Source organism: Fusarium odoratissimum, assembly GCF_000260195.1.
Source record: "Fusarium odoratissimum NRRL 54006 unplaced genomic scaffold supercont1.21, whole genome shotgun sequence".
NCBI lineage: Eukaryota > Fungi > Ascomycota > Sordariomycetes > Hypocreales > Nectriaceae > Fusarium > Fusarium odoratissimum.
The window spans coordinates 499775-520124 of NW_022158706.1; the positions used below are offsets into that span (position 1 = coordinate 499775).

General features: G+C 52.4%; 2 protein-coding genes and 1 non-coding gene across 4 annotated transcripts; 1 reads left to right on the plus strand and 2 right to left on the minus strand.

Annotated features, from left to right (window-relative positions):
* Nucleotides 1-42: 42 nt before the first annotated feature.
* On the minus strand, nucleotides 43-125 carry FOIG_11363. The gene has a single exon. It is a non-coding gene; the product is annotated as a tRNA-Lys (tRNA).
* A 2803-nt stretch (nucleotides 126-2928) lies between these two features.
* FOIG_11364 (uncharacterized protein) lies at nucleotides 2929-18624 on the plus strand. Its single transcript, XM_031211924.1, has one exon. It carries the CDS (start codon nucleotides 3014-3016, stop codon nucleotides 18470-18472), a length of 15459 nt encoding a protein of 5152 aa, XP_031058498.1. The 5' UTR covers nucleotides 2929-3013; the 3' UTR covers nucleotides 18473-18624.
* Nucleotides 18289-20219, minus strand: FOIG_11365 (uncharacterized protein). Of its 2 annotated transcripts, XM_031211925.1 has the most exons (3): nucleotides 19651-20219; nucleotides 19383-19604; nucleotides 18289-19333 (listed from the first exon to the last, which is right to left on the minus strand). In XM_031211925.1, the coding sequence occupies exons 1-3, from the start codon at nucleotides 19801-19803 to the stop codon at nucleotides 18626-18628; spliced, it is 1083 nt and encodes a 360-aa protein (XP_031058499.1). In that variant the 5' UTR covers nucleotides 19804-20219; the 3' UTR covers nucleotides 18289-18625. The 2 variants fall into 2 exon arrangements, with proteins under 2 accessions (XP_031058499.1, XP_031058500.1); XM_031211926.1 differs by lacking the exon at nucleotides 19651-20219 and having other exon boundaries at nucleotides 19383-19640.
* Nucleotides 20220-20350: the final 131 nt, after the last annotated feature.

The following is a 20350-nucleotide window of genomic DNA, read 5'->3' on the forward strand; positions in this document are numbered from 1 at the left end:
AAGGATATGCCTCGCTATTGCTCGCAATCGTTTTATAGGAACAGCCCGATGCGGGGGTCGAACCCGCAACCTTGAGATCGCGTACTCGTAAGAGTCTCACGCTCTACCGATTGAGCTAACCGGGCGTGGCTCTGATTGGTTAGAAGCAACTGATGAGATTTGTGTTCAAGATCATCTCAATGCAGAGTCGCACGGTAATTCGGGCGGTGGACAAATGTATATGTATACCTGGATAGCTGTTATAAATCTCCTTAATTAGAACTACTTCGCAGGAGCTCTGTGGGTGTACCTGAAAGGACAACTATACGTTAAGGGAAATTATATTCTCATGATGATGGAAATATCAAGGTTGCTTCAGCACCAAATTAACAACAAAAGGCAAAGGCTTTAAGCTATATGTTTTAGATGTTCATTATTTCTCAAACCCCGTTCGATTTCCAAGTCAGTTAAATCAGTCCACACTATTGCCCACCTAATCAACTATTCAATGGGAAATCTTACATCGCCATACTAAATGTTAAATCAACATTGCTTACCCTGTACCAACACCGGGCATCTTGAGGCCCGGATGAACACCTCCCATCCATACTTCCGCTGAAGACATTTAAGCTCACTTTACTCCAGACCTGTCGTCGCCATCGATTGGCCAAGGAAGCGAATGAATTGCGATCAGTGGTGTACACATCAAGCCACTATCTTAAAGTGCGGTTCGTTTCCGTTCAATACCCGACAAGAATGGTTAGCGTCAATCTTGTCGCATTCCCGAGTGAAATCCCCGTAATCAGCCTCATTTGACATGTAACATAACCTTATCTTAAACTTTAGGTTCGGATCTTCTCACTTACCCTGGCTGAAGTGGCGTTGAGTGCCTGATCTGCTGCCCGGGTTAAGCTGGCAATGGTCTTTACTGTTGAGACCTCTGAGAGCAGTTGGTCCCCTTCAACGGTGAATCTACGCGCCGCTAAGAAGATATATTCATCAGCGTTTTGACGTCGAAGTCAGGGAGTTACGGCTAGATGCTGGCCTCAACGTGTTCTTCCGTCCTGAGAAAGGTGTTCAATCGAGAGAAGTCATCTCCTTCCATGTATGTCCAGCTTGAGCTTAATCAAGATCTGTGATGTGTGATTCCACATGATCTGGAGCCAAGAGAGTTCCTATTGGTGGTAGTCGAGATCAGATTACAGGGACAAGAATAAGGTTTCGATCAGGCATCAGAAAGCGGTTGATGTATGGCGAATCTGACAGGGGAATCTCAACAAGAGCCGGGTACTTGGAGCTCAAGCCTCAATGCTTCAGCACCAGATCATGTCATTATACTCGACAATTCTTTGTACAAAATGACCGATTTACTTGCAAAATTGTTGTACCAATGGACGTCACAACAGTCTCACTCGAGATGATTCTGCTTTTATTACATAGCAACGAGGCTTGGCATACACCATTTAGGCCAGCAGAAGCTCATATTGCCAAGACTGAGACAAAAGATCGACGCTGATCCGGGCCACTCGGATGCCAAGAATGTTGAACACGGATGAGACTTAGTCCTGGCCTAGACTCATGATTGAGTATAAGATGATCTAGTTTATGAATTGGAAGAGGGGAATTTAGCCCGCCCTCGATGCTTTTCTGTGAAAGGGCGTTGGCCTAGGCCGAGATCTTCGGGAACAGCCGAGAATCCCAGGGTCACAAACGCGCTCTTATGCAGCAACGCTCAATTTGCAGGCCCAATATATAACTAATCGGGAGGAAAGGGCAATGTTGAGAAAGTCTTAAGGCATGATTTCATATTGCATCACATAGTGTCAATACCCTCCGAAAATGGACTCTTGTGTAACACAACCTCATCAGACCCTGAACCGCCATTGGTTGTTTCCGGTCACTTATCACAATCTCTAACGTCACGGTCTCGATTCTTATTGAGATCAGCCACAGATCGACTAGACGGACGCGGCCAAATCTCTCCGCGACTAGCCAAACAAAAACGTCCGTTGCCGCAACGGTGGAGCTTTGACTCATCCTTGTTAACCTCATCTTAAAAGTCACAGACAGCCTGGAATGTGCTGGTGAATTAAGTTATGCACTCCGGGCGGCCGCCAGACTTCAGCTACACTTCGATTTGGTGCGTGAAGCTGAGAGATAGGCGAGTTCAGGGCTTTGGGCTCGCAGTTGACGTGTTAGATAAGCTTCTGTCAAAATCGTAGCTTGGTAGGCTAAGGATCTGGCTTCCGTAGTGGAGTGTTGTTAGTGTAACGTCAGGTGTCCAAGCTGTGTGAGACATCATATCCACCTGCCAGCATCTGAATCAATCTCAAGTCTCGACTTTGACTGACCGGGTTTAGAAGGTATTATCATAATGACTTGTACTGCGTGAGGTAAATGATACATTATATCTGTTTTAATGATCTATGATTATGTCCAGAGTCAACTTGCTATATCCGTCCATTCCATTGCCACTTACATAAGATCTGCACATCATCTGCATAAGCCTCAACGTTGGTGGAAGTGCTGAACGGGACCTTGCATACACACCCAGGCACACAGGCACAAATCCCACTTCATAAGCTCTCACTGGCTGCGTTGCTTTCACTCCACAAGGCAATGCCAGTTGGTCGTCTTTTCAACAACAGCATTCCAGCTACAACACCCTGACCAACAGGCTTTTGAACCGGAGTGTCTCTTACACAATGCCTCTGCAGGAACGTGCTTGACAGAATGGAAAACGGCATCGATCCGCTGCGGGTGTGGCAGCCCTGGCATGAAGGCTTCCGCCTCAGCAACCCAAATTCAGCCTGACAATGTCTTTGTATACGCACGAGATTTCTGCATCATGATTACACCCGAAAGCACAGTCTGAATGCGGATATGGGGGACTGATCAGCAGTTTTATAATCCTCTGGTAGCTCTCACCCGCGATCTTTTCGCGCGTGTTGCTTCAACATAGGTAACTTACCTTGCGCGCATACGATTCTTATCTCTCATTTACTTTTAATGCACGATTAATAAACCGCTTACAATGCGGCATTTGTACCAGGTGCTCAGCCACCTACTCTTCGCCAGCCTGGCGCGTGCCCAGTTTGGGGTTCAGAATGATAGGTCAGTTCTCGGTATTAACAATGAGTTCTCAGGTGTTTGTTACACATATGTTTCGGTCTATCCAGTCCTTGCCGATCCCGATTATATCACCATCACAAAGCCCTACAGAGGCTCAGTAACAACGCAGTATACTGTTCCACCGCAGGGCGACGAGCCTGGTATTGTTATTGTTGAACAACCAGGCGGTTCTTCGGCGCCAGAGAATGTAGTCATCCCTGCGACGGATGATAGGTCTTATGTTATTATTATTAGACCGCATTCAGGGCCGAATCCGATTTCTGCGCCTATTACGCAGGTTGTTCCGCCGAGGAGTGGACAGCCGGGGCAGATTATTATTGAGACGCCGGAGGCGCGGGTTGATGATGCAACGCCGGGTGTGTTGCAGCCTCTTATGCTTGAGCCGAAGGAGTTGAGTGGTTATGTGACGGTTCTTCAACCACTGACCGGAACATTGGCGTCGCTGCAACTAATTACGATTTCACCGACTGGAACGAACCGTGGATCGGTCATCATTAATGTCCCCACATCAGCACTCAATGGGGGAAGCCTACAAGGCCTTACTCTCGAACCTGCACAAGATGGCGACTATGTCACTGTGATTGAACCGGCGGGTACAGCCTTCAGCGGAACTGTCCCAATTCGACTAACAGTACCACCGAGCAATGGAAACCCTGGTACTGTAATCATCCAAACACCTGTACCAGGAACTCTGAGGCCATTGGCCCTTGAGCCTTTGACCCCTAACACACTGGGTGCTTTGGGACTCGCTGGTCAAACGATCACACTCCAACCGGCCTATGCGACCGGCTACGTGACTATCATCGAGCCGGCCGAAGGAAGTGTCACTCCGACAGCACCTATACGAACTACCATTCCACCGACTGGTACCAAGCCCGGAACTGTACTCATACAAACACCACCGGGTTGGAATGATGGGGGAGATGGAACGGCTTTCCAACCGACGCGAACCCGTCCGCAAGGTTCGGTATCTTATACGACTATTACTCGTGGTGTACCCATGGGACTTGGTGGCTCAGGAAGCGGTTCTGATGGCGGGTCAAATGGAGGATCAGGGCCTGGGGATGGCTCTGGCGATGTCCAGGGCCAACCAGGTCAAGGTGGCGACGATGATTCAGGACCGCGACAGACGCTTACTATTCCACCTGAGGGCGGAAACCCCGGTACTGTCCTTGTTCTGACACCTGAAGACCCCAATAATCCGCAGACTGGCAACAACGGTGGCGGCGATAATGGTGCCCAGGCTACTGGAGGATTTAGTGGCGGGAACCAAGGTAGTTCAGGTGGTGGTTCTGGCTCATCGAGCGGCGGAAATGGCCAGAATGGAAGTGGAGGGAGCTCCAACAATGGAGGATCTGGAGGTGCATCCAACAGCGGGAGTGGTAGCTCACCTGGACAAGGAGGCAGCTCCAGCAATGGGGGTTCCTCTGGAACTAACGAGGTCCCTGCAAAAGGCGATGGTCAGGGTTCCGGCTCTGGATCGGGAGGCGATGATGGTGACGGTGCATCAGGCAGCGGAGGATCCTCAGGGTCAAACAACGGCAATAACTCTGGCAACGGCGGATCATCAAGCTCTGGTGGATCTCATACCGCCGGAAGCGGTGGCTCGGGAGGAACCCAAGGCGGAGCTCAAGGTGGTTCCGATAGTGAGGGCGGCCAGGGTGGCAGTGGTACACGATCTGCTGGCTCTTCTTCAAGCACCAAGGGCGCTTCTAGTGGTGGCTCTGGAGGTAATGATGGACCAACATCGGGAGATACTGAGTCTGAAGGCGGTGGCTCAGAGGGCGGCTCAGATTCTGGCAATGGAAGCTCTGGTGGTACTGGATCGACTAATGGCGGTAAAGGTTCCAGCGGAGATGGAGACGGTGACTCTGGATCAGGAGGAAATAATGCTGGAGGAGGAGCAAATGGTGGTTCGGGTCAGTCATCTTCATCGCGAAGAGGGAGTACTTCTCGGCGTTCAAGCACTCGAGCACCAATCGTTCGAACATCGCCTTCGACCTACGTTGTTACATCCAGCAGCACTGTATTCACCATTACCGCTGATGTCGTCGAGACTCTCACCAATGTCGAACCTCAGAGGACTCGTCGATCAACCATCAGCGGCCGTCTCACAGCTGGAGTCGAAGGGCTAGGTGGCGGTGGAACTGCAGCTACCGATAGAACGACATTCAGACGCCCTTCAAACAGCCGGTCTACAGGGTCTGCGGCCGGTACTGCTGGCGGAGCTGCTTCTGGAGTCGAGTCTGATTCCCCACAAACTACACAGGCTCCTGGAAGTCCTTCAAGTACTAGACGAGCTGGTGCTTCATCAAGCTCGGGTTATACTGGTACAGTAGACACGCGCGTTCGTCCTGGAGGTAGTGGTCTGACCTCTACGCGCAGCAGGACTTCGACTTCAGGACAAGTTTCTCGATCTTCAAATGGAGAGACTACTATTGTCGATAGTGGTCCTGTCGTAACAAATGATCCTGGCTCTGATGCAGAGGAAGCTACGTCATCTGCCGGAAACGCTGCCCAGAGCTCATCTACCCGCTCGGCCCAAAGGTCAAGTGCCTCTCAATCCACTAGTGCGCAAAGGCCTGTTGCAGCAACTTCTTCGTCAGGTACTCGTTTCACTGCGAGACCAGCTGTCATATCGACTAACCCTGGTGATGATGAAGCTGGAGGAACATCGCAGGCCTCACAGAGAAGTAGCAGGGCTACTAGCTCAGTATCGGGCGTTGTCGAAGGTGAACCTGGATCAACTGCGGCAGGGAACAACGGCGGTGCCGCTTCGGAAGACGATGAGGCGACATCACAGGCATCACGAGCTTCCAGTGGATCACAGTCAACCAGCGCTGTTGGCGCAGGCTCTTCATCAGTCTCAGCAAGATCTAGCGCTGCAACATCTGGAGGCACATCACCTGGTGCAAACACCAGAGATAGCGGTAGCTCGTCAACATCAGGAGCCGCAGCCGGATCCTCAGGGTCTAGAACTTCAACTGCGTCGCCCGATGGTTCATCTGTGGCGGATGCTGGAAGCTCCCAGTCTGATGCAGCTCGGGGCTCGAGCACAGGTACATCAGTAGTGTCGCAGGCTACAGGCCAGAGCTCAAGTGCCTCAAGAACAAGTGAAGAGATCAACTTTGAGACTCTAATTGGTACCCAGAGTGTTCCAGAGTCAGAGCGTGTGGAACAACCTGGTGAGACGTCGACTCGCTCGGCGACAAGCAGTGGTGCCGGATTGACAGGCCAGCCAGCTGCAGGAGTTGGAGGCTCAACCACTGCTGGGTCAAATTCACAAACTACAGCTATTGATGTTGATGATGACGCGACGACATCTAGTGGAGAGTCGCTCGCTGGAGGACCTGCAGCTGGTGCTACGTCTGGAAGTGCGGGCGAGAGCTCTGTGAGCGACGACTCTGATGCTGAGACCTCCGCCGCTTCTAGAGATCCTGGCTCTGAGACGGCATCTGATGATGCTCGCGAGACAGGAGATGCTACTGGTACTGCTCAATCTGAGGATGGAGACACCAGTTTGATCTCTCCCCAAGTGCCAGTTCCCACCGATCCATTGCCAGAGACCGAATCCAGCAGTCAGTCACTCACGGGCGGAGTCGAAGGCATACCCGCCATGAGTGACTTATCGTTTGAGTCTCCTGAGCTACCACTGCCGACTGCGGTATCAACTGGCCCCCTTCCTGACTCTAATCTGCTATCTACAGCAACCGATGAGGAGTCCTCGGGTGCAACACAAGGATTCGAAGTCCCTACTGGTTCGCAAGCTGCGCCATCATCAGATGGCGGCCTTGACCCTGGCTCGGGAGAGACTGGTACAGATGGGCCCACTGGCACTGAGACTTCTGAGCCTGATGCTGCTTCGAACTCGTCGAGTGACGAAGCGTCTGAGACAGGATCTGCAGATCCGGATGAGACTAGCACTGGAGCTTCTACAGAGCCATCGCAGAGTGGCTCGTCAGGTGATGATGATGATGATGGCGCCAGCACCACAGATGAAGCAGGTGCCGAGCCTTCTGAGACAGACGCCGACGCGGAAAGCGAGACATCTGGCCCTGATGTTACTTCTGATGGTTCGGGATCTGGAGCTGGTCCCAGCACTGATGAAGATGGACAGACCATCACCGACGCATCTGGTGGAAACCCTACTGCTGGCATCCCAGCAGACAATAGCTTGACCACTGACGCTCCTGATGGTGCATTGGTAACCATCACCGTCTTCAGAGCAGGCCGTGGCCCAGCCCGAACAACACTCTACGTCCCTCCCCAAGCATCCAACGATCCATGGACAGCCGTCATCGAGACGCCAGTTTCAGAGACTCAATCCGAAGCTGCAACTGCTCGCGGAGACGACGATGTTCTTGCTACCACATCTGCTATCGGCGGTAACACCAATGTCACTATCTTTAGAGCTGGATCCAGCCCTGCAAGAAGGACTCTTTATGTACCCCCCAGATTTGCCAATGAGCCTGGCACCATTGTTATTGAGACGCCAACTGGGACAGAATTGCCAGCTACTGCAACTGCTGCGGAAACTGGTCTTGAAACCGCTGGTGTTAGGCCGAACATCACGGTTTATAGCTCTGGTACTGCTTCCAGCAGAATTACTATCTATGTGCCTCCTACTGCGTCAGATGGAGATGGGTATATCATTATTGAGACTCCTGTCTCTGAAGCTGATACTGATGCTACTGAGAGTGCTGAAGATGGCAGTGGTCCTACAGCTGGAACCCCAGCTGGTATTGCCAATGTCACGGTTTACAGCTCCGGTACTGCGTCAGAGAGGAGGACTATATACATCCCTCCCACCGCCTCTGGCGAGGCTGGCACAATCATCATCGAGACTCCGGTCTCCGAACCTGATGAAGGAGAGACGGGAGGTAGTGACGGCGGGAGCCAGACTACCGGCCTTGAACCTGGTGTCAGACCCAATGTGACGGTCTACAGTTCAGGCACTGCCTCAGAAAGAATCACTCTGTATATCCCACCTACAGCATCAGGTGAGGCTGGAACCATTATCATCCAGACACCAGTCTCTGACGAAGATTCTAATACTATAACTGGAGGTCCTGGAGATGAGAGCGGAAGCACTGCCACTTCTGATGACACAACCGCTGTGACTATCTATACTGAGGCAACTGGATCTATTGGAAACACTAGATACATCTCACCAACCGCTTCTGGAGAGCTCGGCACTTACATCATTGAGACGCTTGCCTCGGAAGCCGATGAGGAGACTGCCTCCGATGATTCAGCTGAAGCTACAGGCCCTGAAGCTTCCATCACACCAGTTCCCACTGATGAGGTCTCACAAGGTGGCAGTGGAAATGTTACTCTCTACCGAGCTGGAGAAGGCTCAGAGAGAAGTACCATCTTCATCCCGCCAGAAACTACCGGTGATCCATGGACTATTGTGATTGAGACACCAATCTCACAGACCGAATTGGTAGAAACAGGAACAGTTCCAGGTTTCCAGACAACTGTCTCCGCTATCACCGGAAGCGCCAACTTGACTATCTTCAGAGCCGGTGTCGCATCGACAAGAACGACACTCTACGTAGCTCCCAAGACACCCGGGGCTCCAGGAACTGTCATCATCGAGACACCTGTTCCAAGAACGCAGACCGGTGGTCTTACAGCCAATCCTGAAGCACAACCAACCCTTGGTGCTGGATCAAACACTACGATCTTTGTTCCAGGTACTGGTCCGGGACGAACGACTTACTACGTTCCGCCGTCAGATCCTAATGACCCTGGTACTGTTTATGTTGAGACTCCTGTATCTGGTGCGGAGACGGAAGAGCCCACTGATGGTCCTTCAGCTACTGGAGATGGTGAGGATACTATCGTAGCTGCAACAACAGTCACCATTTTTAGTGGTGGGCCTGGATCTGTCACGCGCACAGTCTATGTCCCACCTACTGCCTCAGGAGAAGCAGGCACATTATACATCGAGACGCCAACTGGGTCTGAAGCCACTGCCTCTGGTGAAGAAATCATCTCAACAACAAGAACTGTCACTGTATACACTGGGGTTCCAGGCTCAGTTACGAGGACGGTTTACGTGCCTCCTACAGCGATTGGTGAGCCAGGTACTTTGTTCATTGAGACACCTGTCGATGGCACCCAGGCTACAGTCACAGATGATGAGGATGCCATCTCTGCCGCAACGACTGTCACCATCTTTAGTGGTGTACCTGGCTCCGTTACGAGAAGTGTGTATGTCCCTCCCACTGCTTCAGGCGAGGCGGGCACTATGTACATCGAGACTCCTACAGATGGAGCCGAAGCAACTGTAAGTGGTGACGAAGATGCCATATCTGCTGCGACTACTGTCACCATCTTCAGTGGCGGTCCTGCTTCAGTCACAAGGACTGTGTATATCCCGCCTACAGCTGCTGGAGAGGCGGGTACGCTCATCATTGAGACACCGACAGGAGAGGCTGCATCTACCGCTACTGGCGACGGGGAAGAAGTTATCTCTGCTGCAACAACAGTGACTATCTTCAGTGGTGGCCCTGCATCAGTAACCAGAACAGTGTATATCCCACCCACAGCATCCGGAGAAGCAGGAACCCTCATCATCGAGACCCCTATGGATGGCCCTGAAGCTAGTCCGACGGGTAATGGCAGCGCAGAGGAGACTGAAGATTCTACTGAGACAGGTGCTCCCACTGCAGCAGAAGAGGAAGCTATCTCGGCGGCGACTACAGTAACTATCTTCAGTGGAGGTCCTGCGGCAGTCACGAGAACTACTTACATTCCTCCAACAGCATCTGGCGAGGCCGGAACTCTCGTGATCGTGACTCCAACTGGTGGACCGGATGCTGATCCAACCAGCACTGCTATTGAAGAGTCTGAGACAGACTCTGTAACTGATGCAGAGGAGATCACGGCGAGAACTACCGTCACCATCTTCAGCGGCGGTTCAGGCTCTGCAACTCGAACTATCTACATCCCTCCTACCGCCTCAGACGAAGCTGGTACACTCATCGTGGAGACACCCACGTCTGATCCAGATGGCAATGATGACTCCAGCATTACTGGCACAGGTGCTAGTGGCCCAACCGCAATCATCACCCCTGAAGCCCCAGGCAACGTTACTATCTATAGCGGCGGACCTGCTTTCTCAACAACCACTCGTTTCATCCCTCCTACTGCATCAGGAGAGCCCGGTACTGTGGTCATTGAGACACCAACAGCTGGGCCTCAGGCTACAGGTATTGGAAATGTTACTATCGTTACTGGTGGTCCTGCTACAGTCACTCAAACTCGGTATATCCCTGCCACCGTGACCGATGAGCCTGGAACTATTGTTATCGAAACACCGACTTCTCAAGTTGATGAAGAAGGAGGTCCAGGAAACACAACTATCTATAGTGCGGTATCTGCTACTGGTACTCGCACTATCTACATTCCACCCACGGTATCTGGCGAGCCTGGAACCGTTATCATTGAGACACCTGCTGTGAGAGCAGTGACTGTCTACACAGATGGCCCTGCATCAACCACTCGAACGCTCACTATTCCGGGAACTGCCTCAGGCGATCTTGATACAATTCTCATCGAGACTCCTACTTCAAGTTCAGGCTCTGGGCCTGCCAACGTCACTGTTTACACCGGAGTATCTGCCACTTTCGCCACTACTCGTTTCGTTCCTGGTACAGCTTCAGATGAGCCTGGAACGTTCATTGTTGAAACGCCAATTGGCAGCCCGACTTACGTGACAGTCTACAGTGGTGGACCAGGTACAGCTGTTACAACGATCTATCTGACACCAAGTGAATCTGGTGATTCTACCACTATGATCATCCAGACTCCGACTCAGGGACCTGGCGAAGAGTCTGCAACGGACAGCGATGAGAGCGTCACCGCTTCCGAAACTGGTAGCCAGATCGCTACGCCTTCTTCCGCTGGCAATGTCACCATCTACAGTGGAGGTCCAGGTACAGTTCGACAGACCATCTACATCCCACCTACCGCCTCTGGAGAGCAAGGCACTGTTATCATTGAAACGCCAACTTCAGTACTGGATGTTGAAGCATCTGAAACAATTGCTCCGTCGGGTATTCGCAACGTCACCATTGTCAGCGGTGGTCCTGGCACAGCTACGAGAACTATCTATATCCCACCAACGGCATCGGGAGAAGTAGGAACAGTTCTTATTGAGACACCGACTGGCTCTGATGATGATAACTCAGCCACTGAAACTTCAGAAGAGGCTGAAGCTACGACGATTGCTCCTACAGTATCAGGAGGCAATGTCACCATCATTAGCGGAGGCCCAGCCAGTGTTACAAGAACAGTTTATATCCCACCAACTGCATCTGGCGAGCCTGGAACAGTCATCATTGAGACTCCCACTGGTGGCGAGGAAAGTGAAGCACCTGAGACTGGAACAATCACGGAGGCTCCAGGCAGCTCGGCGACTCGTCGTGGTAACGTCACTATCTACACCCAAGCTCCCGGAACAGCTGGCGGAACATTCTACTTCCCACCTGATGACCCAGAAGAGTCAGGTACTGTCATCATTGAGACACTACCTGGTGATGTTGAAGAGACCAGCGCCGAATCCGAAGGCCCAGTCACTGAAACTGCCGGTGGCCGAGTCAATACCACGATCTTCAGCGGCGGCCCAGTAACTGCGCCTAGAACATTATACATATCAGCGACAATTTCTGGGGAACCGGATACCGTGCTTGTTGAGACACCAACCACAGGCCCAGAAGCAGAGGCTTCAGAGTCAGCGACTGGCCAACGATACACGACCATCTTTGGTGGAGGGTTTGGAACAGCTACAAGGACTATCACCATTCCTGCTACTGTATCTGGTGAGCTGGATACTGTTCTGATCGAGACGCCCACTGGCGGTGCTCCCGAAGTCACAATCACCAGAGGGGGACCTGTCTCAGTCGCCACGACTATCACTATCCCTGGTGCGCCTGGTGAACCTGATACCGTTCTTATCGAATCACCAACCGAATCTGGCGATGCTGAGGTATCGGAGAGTGCTAACGGCCCAGGCCAAGTGACTTCGACTCGTGGTGGACCAGTTACGGCTGCGACGACGATCACAATTCCGGGTCAATCAGGCCAGCCAGATACTGTTATTATTGAAACACCAACTGTTGGTGCGCCCGGTGTTACCATCACGAGGGGAGGACCTGTTTCAGTCGCCACGACTGTAACAATCCCCGGTGCACCTGGCGAGCCAGACACGGTTCTTGTCGAGACACCAATTGGGTCTGCCGATGGGGAGCCATCAGTGACTGGAAGCGATGCAGGTGAAGTAACTTCTACTCGTGGTGGACCAGTTACGGCCGCAACGACGATCACCATCCCAGGTATATCAGGCCAGCCAGATACGGTTATCGTTGAAACACCTACAACCGCCTCTGATGGTGAGGAATCTTCGGCGACTGGAGACGGTCCAGTTGAAGTGACATCTACTCGAGGAGGACCGGTAACAGCTGCAACTACTATCACTATTCCTGGCGAGTCAGGGCAGCCAGACACCGTTATTATTGAAACGCCGACAACATCCTCCGATACTGAAACAACAGAAACCGGAGGCAGCCCGGGAGAGGTAACTTCAACAAGAGGAGGACCTGTAACAGCAGCGACTACCATCACCATCCCTGGTGAATCGGGTGGGCCAGACACGGTCATCGTTGAGACTCCAACGAGGTCAAATGAACCTCCTGCAACTGGTGGTGTTCAAGCAGTCACTTCAACAAGAGGTGGGCCTGTGACAGCAGCAACTACTATAACCATTCCTGGCGAGTCAGGTCAGCCTGACACGGTTATAGTTGAGACACCTCGATCGTCTGATGAGGTTGAGCCATCTGCAACTGAAGATAGCCAAGATGAGATTACCATCACTCGGGGCGGGCCTGTGACTGCTGCCACTACCGTTACTATCCCTGGAGTATCTGGTGGCCCGGATACTGTTTTCATTGAGACACCAACAAGGTCGAATGAGCCTTCAGTGACTGGCGGATTGCAAGCGATTACTTCTACTCGAGGTGGACCTGTGACAGCTGCTACAACTATTACAATCCCAGGGGAATCAGGTCAGCCGGATACCGTTATTGTTGAGACACCTCGATCGTCTGACGAGATCGTGCCATCTGCAACTGAGGGTCAAGATCCGGTCACTATCACTCGCGGTGGACCTGTAACTGCTGCAACGACAGTGACTATTCCCGGAGTGTCTGGTGGGCCAGATACTGTCTATATTGAGACGCCCACTCGGTCCTCTGCAGGAACTGCGGTTGTTGAAGAGGTTACTATTACCCGAGGAGGTCCTGTAACAGCCGCCACTACAGTCACTATCCCCGGAGTATCTGGAGGGCCGGATACTGTGTTTATTGAAACACCCACGCAGTCTTCAGATGGACCTACAGAAACCGGTGTGCCGGAAGTCACAATCACTCGGGGTGGCCCTGTGACGGCCCCTATTACAGTTACCGTCCCTGGAGTATCCGGCGGTCCTGATACTGTTTACATTGAGGTACCTACAGAGTCTGTTGGAACCGGAGCTGTTCAGGAGGTTACTATTACGCGAGGTGGCCCTGTAACAGCTGCCACAACGGTCACCATTCCTGGCGGAGCGGGAGAGCCAGATACTGTTTATATCGAGACGCCTACCGAGTCCGTTGACGGGGGTAGTGAAACGCCGGTAACTGGAGCCGTTCAAGAAGTCACTATTACGAGAGGCGGTCCGGTCACAGCGGCAACCACAGTCACAATCCCTGGTGTTTCTGGAGGACCAGACACGGTCTATATTGAGATACCCACGGAATCCGCAACTGGAGGTACGGAGCCGCCAGTGACTGGAGCTGTTCAGGAAGTTACTATCACAAGTGGAGGTCCCGTCACAGAGGCAATAACGATTACTATTCCCGGAGCTTCTGGCGAGCCAGATACTGTTCTGGTTGAAGTTCCGATTGAGTCTGCTGAACAATCCTCGGCAACAGGCTCTGTACGCGAAGTCACTATTACAAGAGGTGGTCCAGTTACAGCTGCGGCAACACTCACGATTCCCGGCGAATCTGGTGGACCTGACACTGTACTGATTGAGACCCCAACTGGCTCTTCTGGCGATGACAATGAGCCTTCTACAACTGGCTCTGTACGCGAAGTCACTATTACACGAGGAGGACCCGTCACGGCTGCGACAACACTCACTATTCCTGGTGAGTCCGGAGGACCAGATACTGTACTGGTCGAGACCCCGATGAGCTCATCTGATGAAGACGGTTCTACCCAAGGAGAAGTTACAATTACTCGTGGCAGTCCAGTCACTGCTGCTACAACCCTCACCATACCTGGAGCTTCGGGTCAGCCAGATACTGTTGTCGTCGAAACCCCAACTGAGTCTGGCAGAGAGTCATCAGAAACTGATGGTGGTCAAGAAGAAGTTACTGTTACCCGGGGTGGTCCTGTCACAGCTGCAACTACAATCACCTTGCCCGGTGTATCAGGCGGGCCAGATACAGTTATCATCGAAACTCCGACCGAGTCTGCCATTGAGCCCTCGGAGACTGATGACCGTCAGGAAGAGGTCACCATTACCCAAGGTGGCCCTGTTACAGCTGCGACAACGATCACTGTTCCAGGCTTATCAGGAGAACCAGACACTGTCATCATCGAGACTCCTACTGGTGCTTTTGAGACTCCCAACAATGCTCTCGCTAATGTCACTGTCTACAGTGGCGGCCCTGTCTCAGTTACCCGTACCATCTATTTTCCACCCGACACATCTGGCCAGGCTGGCACTATTGTTATCGAGACACCAGATGGCTCTAGTCCCACGGAAACTGCTCGTGAACCTGGAAACGTCACTATTTACACTGGTGTCGCTGGTACAGCTACAAGAACCGTCTTCATACCTGCTACAGCTTCCGGAGAGCCAGGAACAGTACTCATCGAAACGCCAACAGGTTCTTTTGTTGGTGAGGAGACGACAGGAAGTCTTGTTGCAACAGCGACAGGACCTCTTACTACCTCTGAGGACAGGCCCAACACTACAATCTTCAGCGGTGGATCTGGTTCATCGACAAGGACGGTCTACTTCCCACCAGCTTCTGATGACCCCGATGGCCCTGGAACCGTTGTCATCGAGACACCAACCTCTGGTTCTGAAGAGGAAGATCCCGAAGCAACAAGCAGTGTCATTTCTACTGGAGGACCGGCTTACATCACACGTATCGTTGGAGGTCCTGCTTCGGTCACCACTACTATCTACATCCCACCAACTGCCTCTGGTGAGCCGGGTGTTGTGATCATTGAGACGCCAACATCAGGCCCCGAAGATGAGACAACGGCCAGTGAGAGTGCTGCAAACACAGCTTTCCCAGTGGGCAGACAAAACGTCACTCTCTACAGCGGCGGTCCAGGTACGGCTGTAACAACAATCTACTACCCGCCTGCATCAAGCGAACCTGATGAGCCTGGTACGGTGGTAATCCAGACCCCAACAGCTGGTCCCTGGGAGGAAACACCATCGGCTTCTGCAAGCGAAGCTGCTACGCCAATCCAGAACATTACTCGCATCGTGGGAGGACCTGCTTCTGTCACAACGACGATCTACATCCCTCCTACGGCATCGGGCGAACCTGGAGTGGTCATCATTGAGACGCCTACAACTGGCCCTGATGACGAAGAAACATCTTCAGCGTCTATTACCGCAACCTCCAGCGACGAGGAAGCAACTGGTATCCCCAATGTCACTCGCTATGTTGGCGGTCCTGCTTCTATCACAACAACCATTTACATCCCACCAGCATCATCTGGTGAACCTGGAACAGTCCTCATTCAAACACCTTCCGCCGCGCCTGATGATACCACGACATCTACGGCATTAGCTGAGTCGCCAAGCGGCGTTCCAAATGTTACTCGATATATCGATGGTCCAGCTTCAGTTACGACAACATACACAATACCCCCTGCCTCGTCTGGAGAGCCAGGAACAGTGGTTATCCAGACGCCTTCTGCCAGTCCTGGCGAGAGCGAGGTTTCCGCTTCAGCAACTGAGATTCCAAACGTCACCAGATACATCGGTGGCCCAGCTTCAGTCACTACGACCTATACCATTCCTCCAGCCTCACCCGGAGAGCCAGGTACTGTTGTTATTCAAACCCCAACTGCCAGTCCTGAAGAAAGTGCTACGTCTTCCCCATCAGCTGAAGCGCCAACTGAAATCCCAAATGTCACTCGTTACGTCGGCGGGCCAGCGTCAGTTACTACGACCTATACCCTCCCTCCAGCTTCATCCGGAGAGCCGGGTACGGTGATCATTCAGACTCCATCGGCTAGTCCGGCGGCAGAAACAACATCTTCCCGCGAGGCCGTCACGAGTGCTGAGTCTCCAAGCGCAATCCAGAACGTCACTCGCTTCGTCGGAGGCCCAGCATCAGTTACTACAACAATCTACATTCCCCCTGCTGCATCTGGTGAACCCGGCACAGTACTCATCCAAACTCCTAGCTCTGCTCCAGAGGAGACTTCATCCTCAGCAGCCGCAAGCACAACACGACTACCGGCAGTTGCACAGAACACAACCATCTTCGGTGGTGGAGCAGGCTCAACCACAAGAACCATCTATATCCCCCCTGCCTCGGAAGGCGAGCCAGGAACAGTCCTCATCGAAACCCCAACTGATAGCCCCGCAGCTTCAACCACTCCCACCAGCGACGCACCAGCAGGCATTCCAACAACTTCCACTCCCATCGTCGCTGGTACCAATATCACTATCTTCAGAGCTGCTCCTCCCACAGCTACAGCTGGACGAACGTTGTACGATCCACCGACTGCGGCTGGGGAGCCTGGCACAGTTATTGTCGAGACAATGGTTGTGTCTTCGACTTCTGGCTCAGCTGCGCCGTTGAGTATGGAAGCTCCTGTTTTCACAACCCTGAGTGGTTCTTCAACAAGCTCTGCTGCTGGCGGTCCTTCAAGCACTACTAGTGCAGCAGCGGTTACTCCTACTACCACTTCTTCTGCTATCGCTTCACCTCCAGCTACATCCAGTAGCGCGGCAGCGGCAGCAGCAAGTTCATCGAGCAGTGCTGCAGCTGCCGCGGCTTCAAGTTCTTCTTCTGCTGCTGCTGCTGCCAGTTCCTCCAGTAGTACAGCAGCGGCAGCAACTTCATCAAGCAGTGCTGCTGCGGCCGCTGCTTCAAGTTCTTCTAGTGCTGCTGCTGCGGCGAGTTCGAGCTCTTCTTCTGTTGCAGCAGCCGTCAGTTCTACGAGTAGCGCAGCAGCTCCCGCAGCGACTTCATCAAGCAGTGCTTCTGGGGCCGCTACGTCAAGTTCCTCAGCTGCTGCTGGCGCGGCCAGTTCCTCTAGTAGTGCTGCAGCTGCAGCTGCCTCAAGCTCGTCCAGTGCTGCTGCCGCAGCTGCATCGTCAACATCAAGCGCAGCTCCAGCACCAGTCACTACAAGCTCAACCAGTGTTGCAGCCCCAGTGGTCACCACCTCAAGCAGCGCAGCTGTTCCTGTTGTCGCCACTTCTTCCAGCAGTACAACCAGCACAAGCATGATGCCCCAGCTCGCATTTGGCCCAACATTCGACTGCGATGGCTTCGGCTACACCGTCCAAAGTCTTCTCGCCAATACCCTCACGCGCGTCAATCTCGTCACTGGACAACGAACAGATATCAGAACAGGCATTGGTCCCGGCGGTCCTATCAACGGTATCGGCTTCAATAGGCTCGACAACTACATCTACGGCTTCTACCAACAACCTTTGGTCAACGCCCTTCTTTGTGGTCTTCTGGGATGTAAGCGATCGGGACTTATTCGTATCGCTAAGGATGGGCGATGGGAGGTCCTTGATCTTGTGATCGGTACAAATGCTATCAGTATGGGTGATGTTGATGATCAAGGAAGGTTCTGGGTATCCGAAGGTGGAGGTAAATGGTGGTGCATTGATTTGAGACCGACTAGCAACACTTTCGGCCAGCTTCTGAGCTCTGGCACGTCAGCTACCAATCTCCTTTCTGGCGTGGGTGACTGGGCATATGTCCCCGGTGGAGGCAACTATCTCTACGCCGTCCAAGCATCAGTCATCGAGAGTGGCCTCCTCAGAACAAACATCGTTCGATGGTCATTGACCACGCAAAAGTGGGAGCGATTTCAATCCTACCCCAACCTCATCCTCACAACTCTCAATCTCGTCTGGGGTGCCGTCATGGCAGCACCGGACGGAACCCTCTTTGCTCAGGAGACAGTATTGGGTCAAACGTGGAAGTTCACACTTGGATCCACAGCAAATCCTACGGCTATACCAGGTGGTGCTATTCTCAACTTGCTAGGATCAGATGGAGCCAGGTGCGCGGGTACTTTAGTTTCATGATTCGATGGATAATGAAAGCGGCAAGATTGCAACAAGGCCGCGGGTTGGACGCATGTACTGTCATTTTTCCTTTGTACTAGTCAAGCGGTCTGCTTCTTTTTTCTATGTACTAGTTAGTGATCACTACATGATCAACTATTTCTTTTCTCCCACTCATGTCGCCTTTGCTGGTGCAGATGCAAGCGTAGTAGAGCAAACACAGCCCTGTCCTCCAATGCTAGTCACAGGAGGAGCGTTGCAGGTAGCTTCAGTAGTCCAAGAAGCATACGTAGACGTAGGTTCCTCAGAAACGACATCAGCTCTAACAAGAACAGGAATGATCTGACCGGTCGCAAGACGGAAAGGTCGATGGTTGAGAGCCTGGAGAAGTTTGGTGATCTCACCAGAGTGACTGCTAATACTGATCCAAACAGCATTGTCACTTGTGAAGATATCATCGAGAACTTCCTTGCTTCGCGCCAACTGGTGTTCACCCGTCTCACCCTCCTTTCCAGTCCAGAGCTTATCCTTGTCGGAGAAACCCTTCTCGAACTTGATCTTCTTGGCAAGAGTTTTGATGAAGCTCTTGCTGCGACGGTGGTCGCATGTTCGGATGCTGATGCCCTCGCGGAGAAGTTCCTTCACCATTGGGACGAAAGGCTTATCCTTGGGGAGCTTGAGGCTCTGGAAAGTCTCCACGGCGGTCTCGACGCAGCGGGCGAGAGGGGAGGTGTAGTATGAGTCGAAGAATGGCATGCCTTCATTCTCAAAGCGGGTCTTGAAGTAGGCGTTTGCCTTGTGAGCTTCGGCTTCACCTGCGGGTGTGAGGAGAGGATCCTCCCATGTCGCTGTTCCGTTGCCGGACTGAAGACCCCAGTAGCACTGCATATCGTCAGCTAATTGGCTGTGACTATTAACTAAGGCAACTTACGTTCCAGGCGGGCGTTCCGTAGAAGGACTCCGCGGCGTTGTGCCAACCCTCACCATGACGTCCCATGACAAGAACCTTGTAGCGCGTCTTATCACGGCTAGCATTACGGTTCAAGTGCTTGACATACTGCTCGAAGCGCTCCCACTGAGTCTTGTAGCCCTTTCGGGGGTTCTTGGGATCAGTGGGATAAGTACGGTTCAAGAGACCAAAGTTCCATTGGGCCTGGTTCGTTAGTATGTGATCTCATGCGGGATAGGTGAGATCTCACGTAGTCGAAGCCGGTAGGGTTGGTGGCAAGATCATCTTGCATGAAGAACCCTTCAACAGAAGTATACTTGATCTCCTTGTTCTTGGCAAAATGCCAATCCGCAAGAGCAGGCGGCGCAAGGGCCAGAAGCGCAGAGACGGTAGTGAACTTCATGATGCTCGCAGCTCAATTGCCAATGCCCAAGTCAAGATGGGCAAACGAGCATCTTTATACCTCATGACGCCGGACACTTGGCCGATTTGACATGTTCATACCAGGGTATCATCGCGCGGTTACCCCAAGCTCAAGAGCTGTTAAAGATGCATCTATTCCCGTCCGGGGAATCTTGGCCCGAGCAGGCCCACGATTAAGGCAAAGATCGGAGCCAATGGATCGGGAACGTGCCGAGCAAAGTGGAGTCTTTTGAGGTGAGAAGATGAAATGAGATCCGGGTTCTCGGTCACAGAATGAGATAGTAAAAATGACTAGATGAAAGAAAATGGAGTAAATTGACAGAGAATTGAAGGAGTCAGTGATGAGAAGGTGGTGCTTTTGTCAAAAACGTGGTGTTGCTAGCGTGGTGGTTGTTTACATGTGACAGGGGTACATCAAGACCCTTAAAAGACAAACAACCTCTCGTATTCCATCCTTCGTTCATTCAATTATTGTCTTTGCTTGCGTATGCATTTCACGGCAATAACATGGGTTAAAGCAAACGTAT

Bases quoted from the DNA above. Each gene is read 5' to 3' on its own strand.
- FOIG_11364 (XM_031211924.1), top strand. From the start codon at position 3,014: ATGCGGCATTTGTACCAGGTGCTCAGCCACCTACTCTTCGCCAGCCTG.
- FOIG_11365 (XM_031211925.1), bottom strand. From the start codon at position 19,803: ATGAAGTTCACTACCGTCTCTGCGCTTCTGGCCCTTGCGCCGCCTGCT. The intron at 19,605-19,650 runs GTGAGATCTCAC...CTAACGAACCAG, and splicing joins ACCCTACCGGCTTCGACTAC to GCCCAATGGAACTTTGGTCT. The intron at 19,334-19,382 runs GTAAGTTGCCTT...GACGATATGCAG, and splicing joins ACGGAACGCCCGCCTGGAAC to TGCTACTGGGGTCTTCAGTC.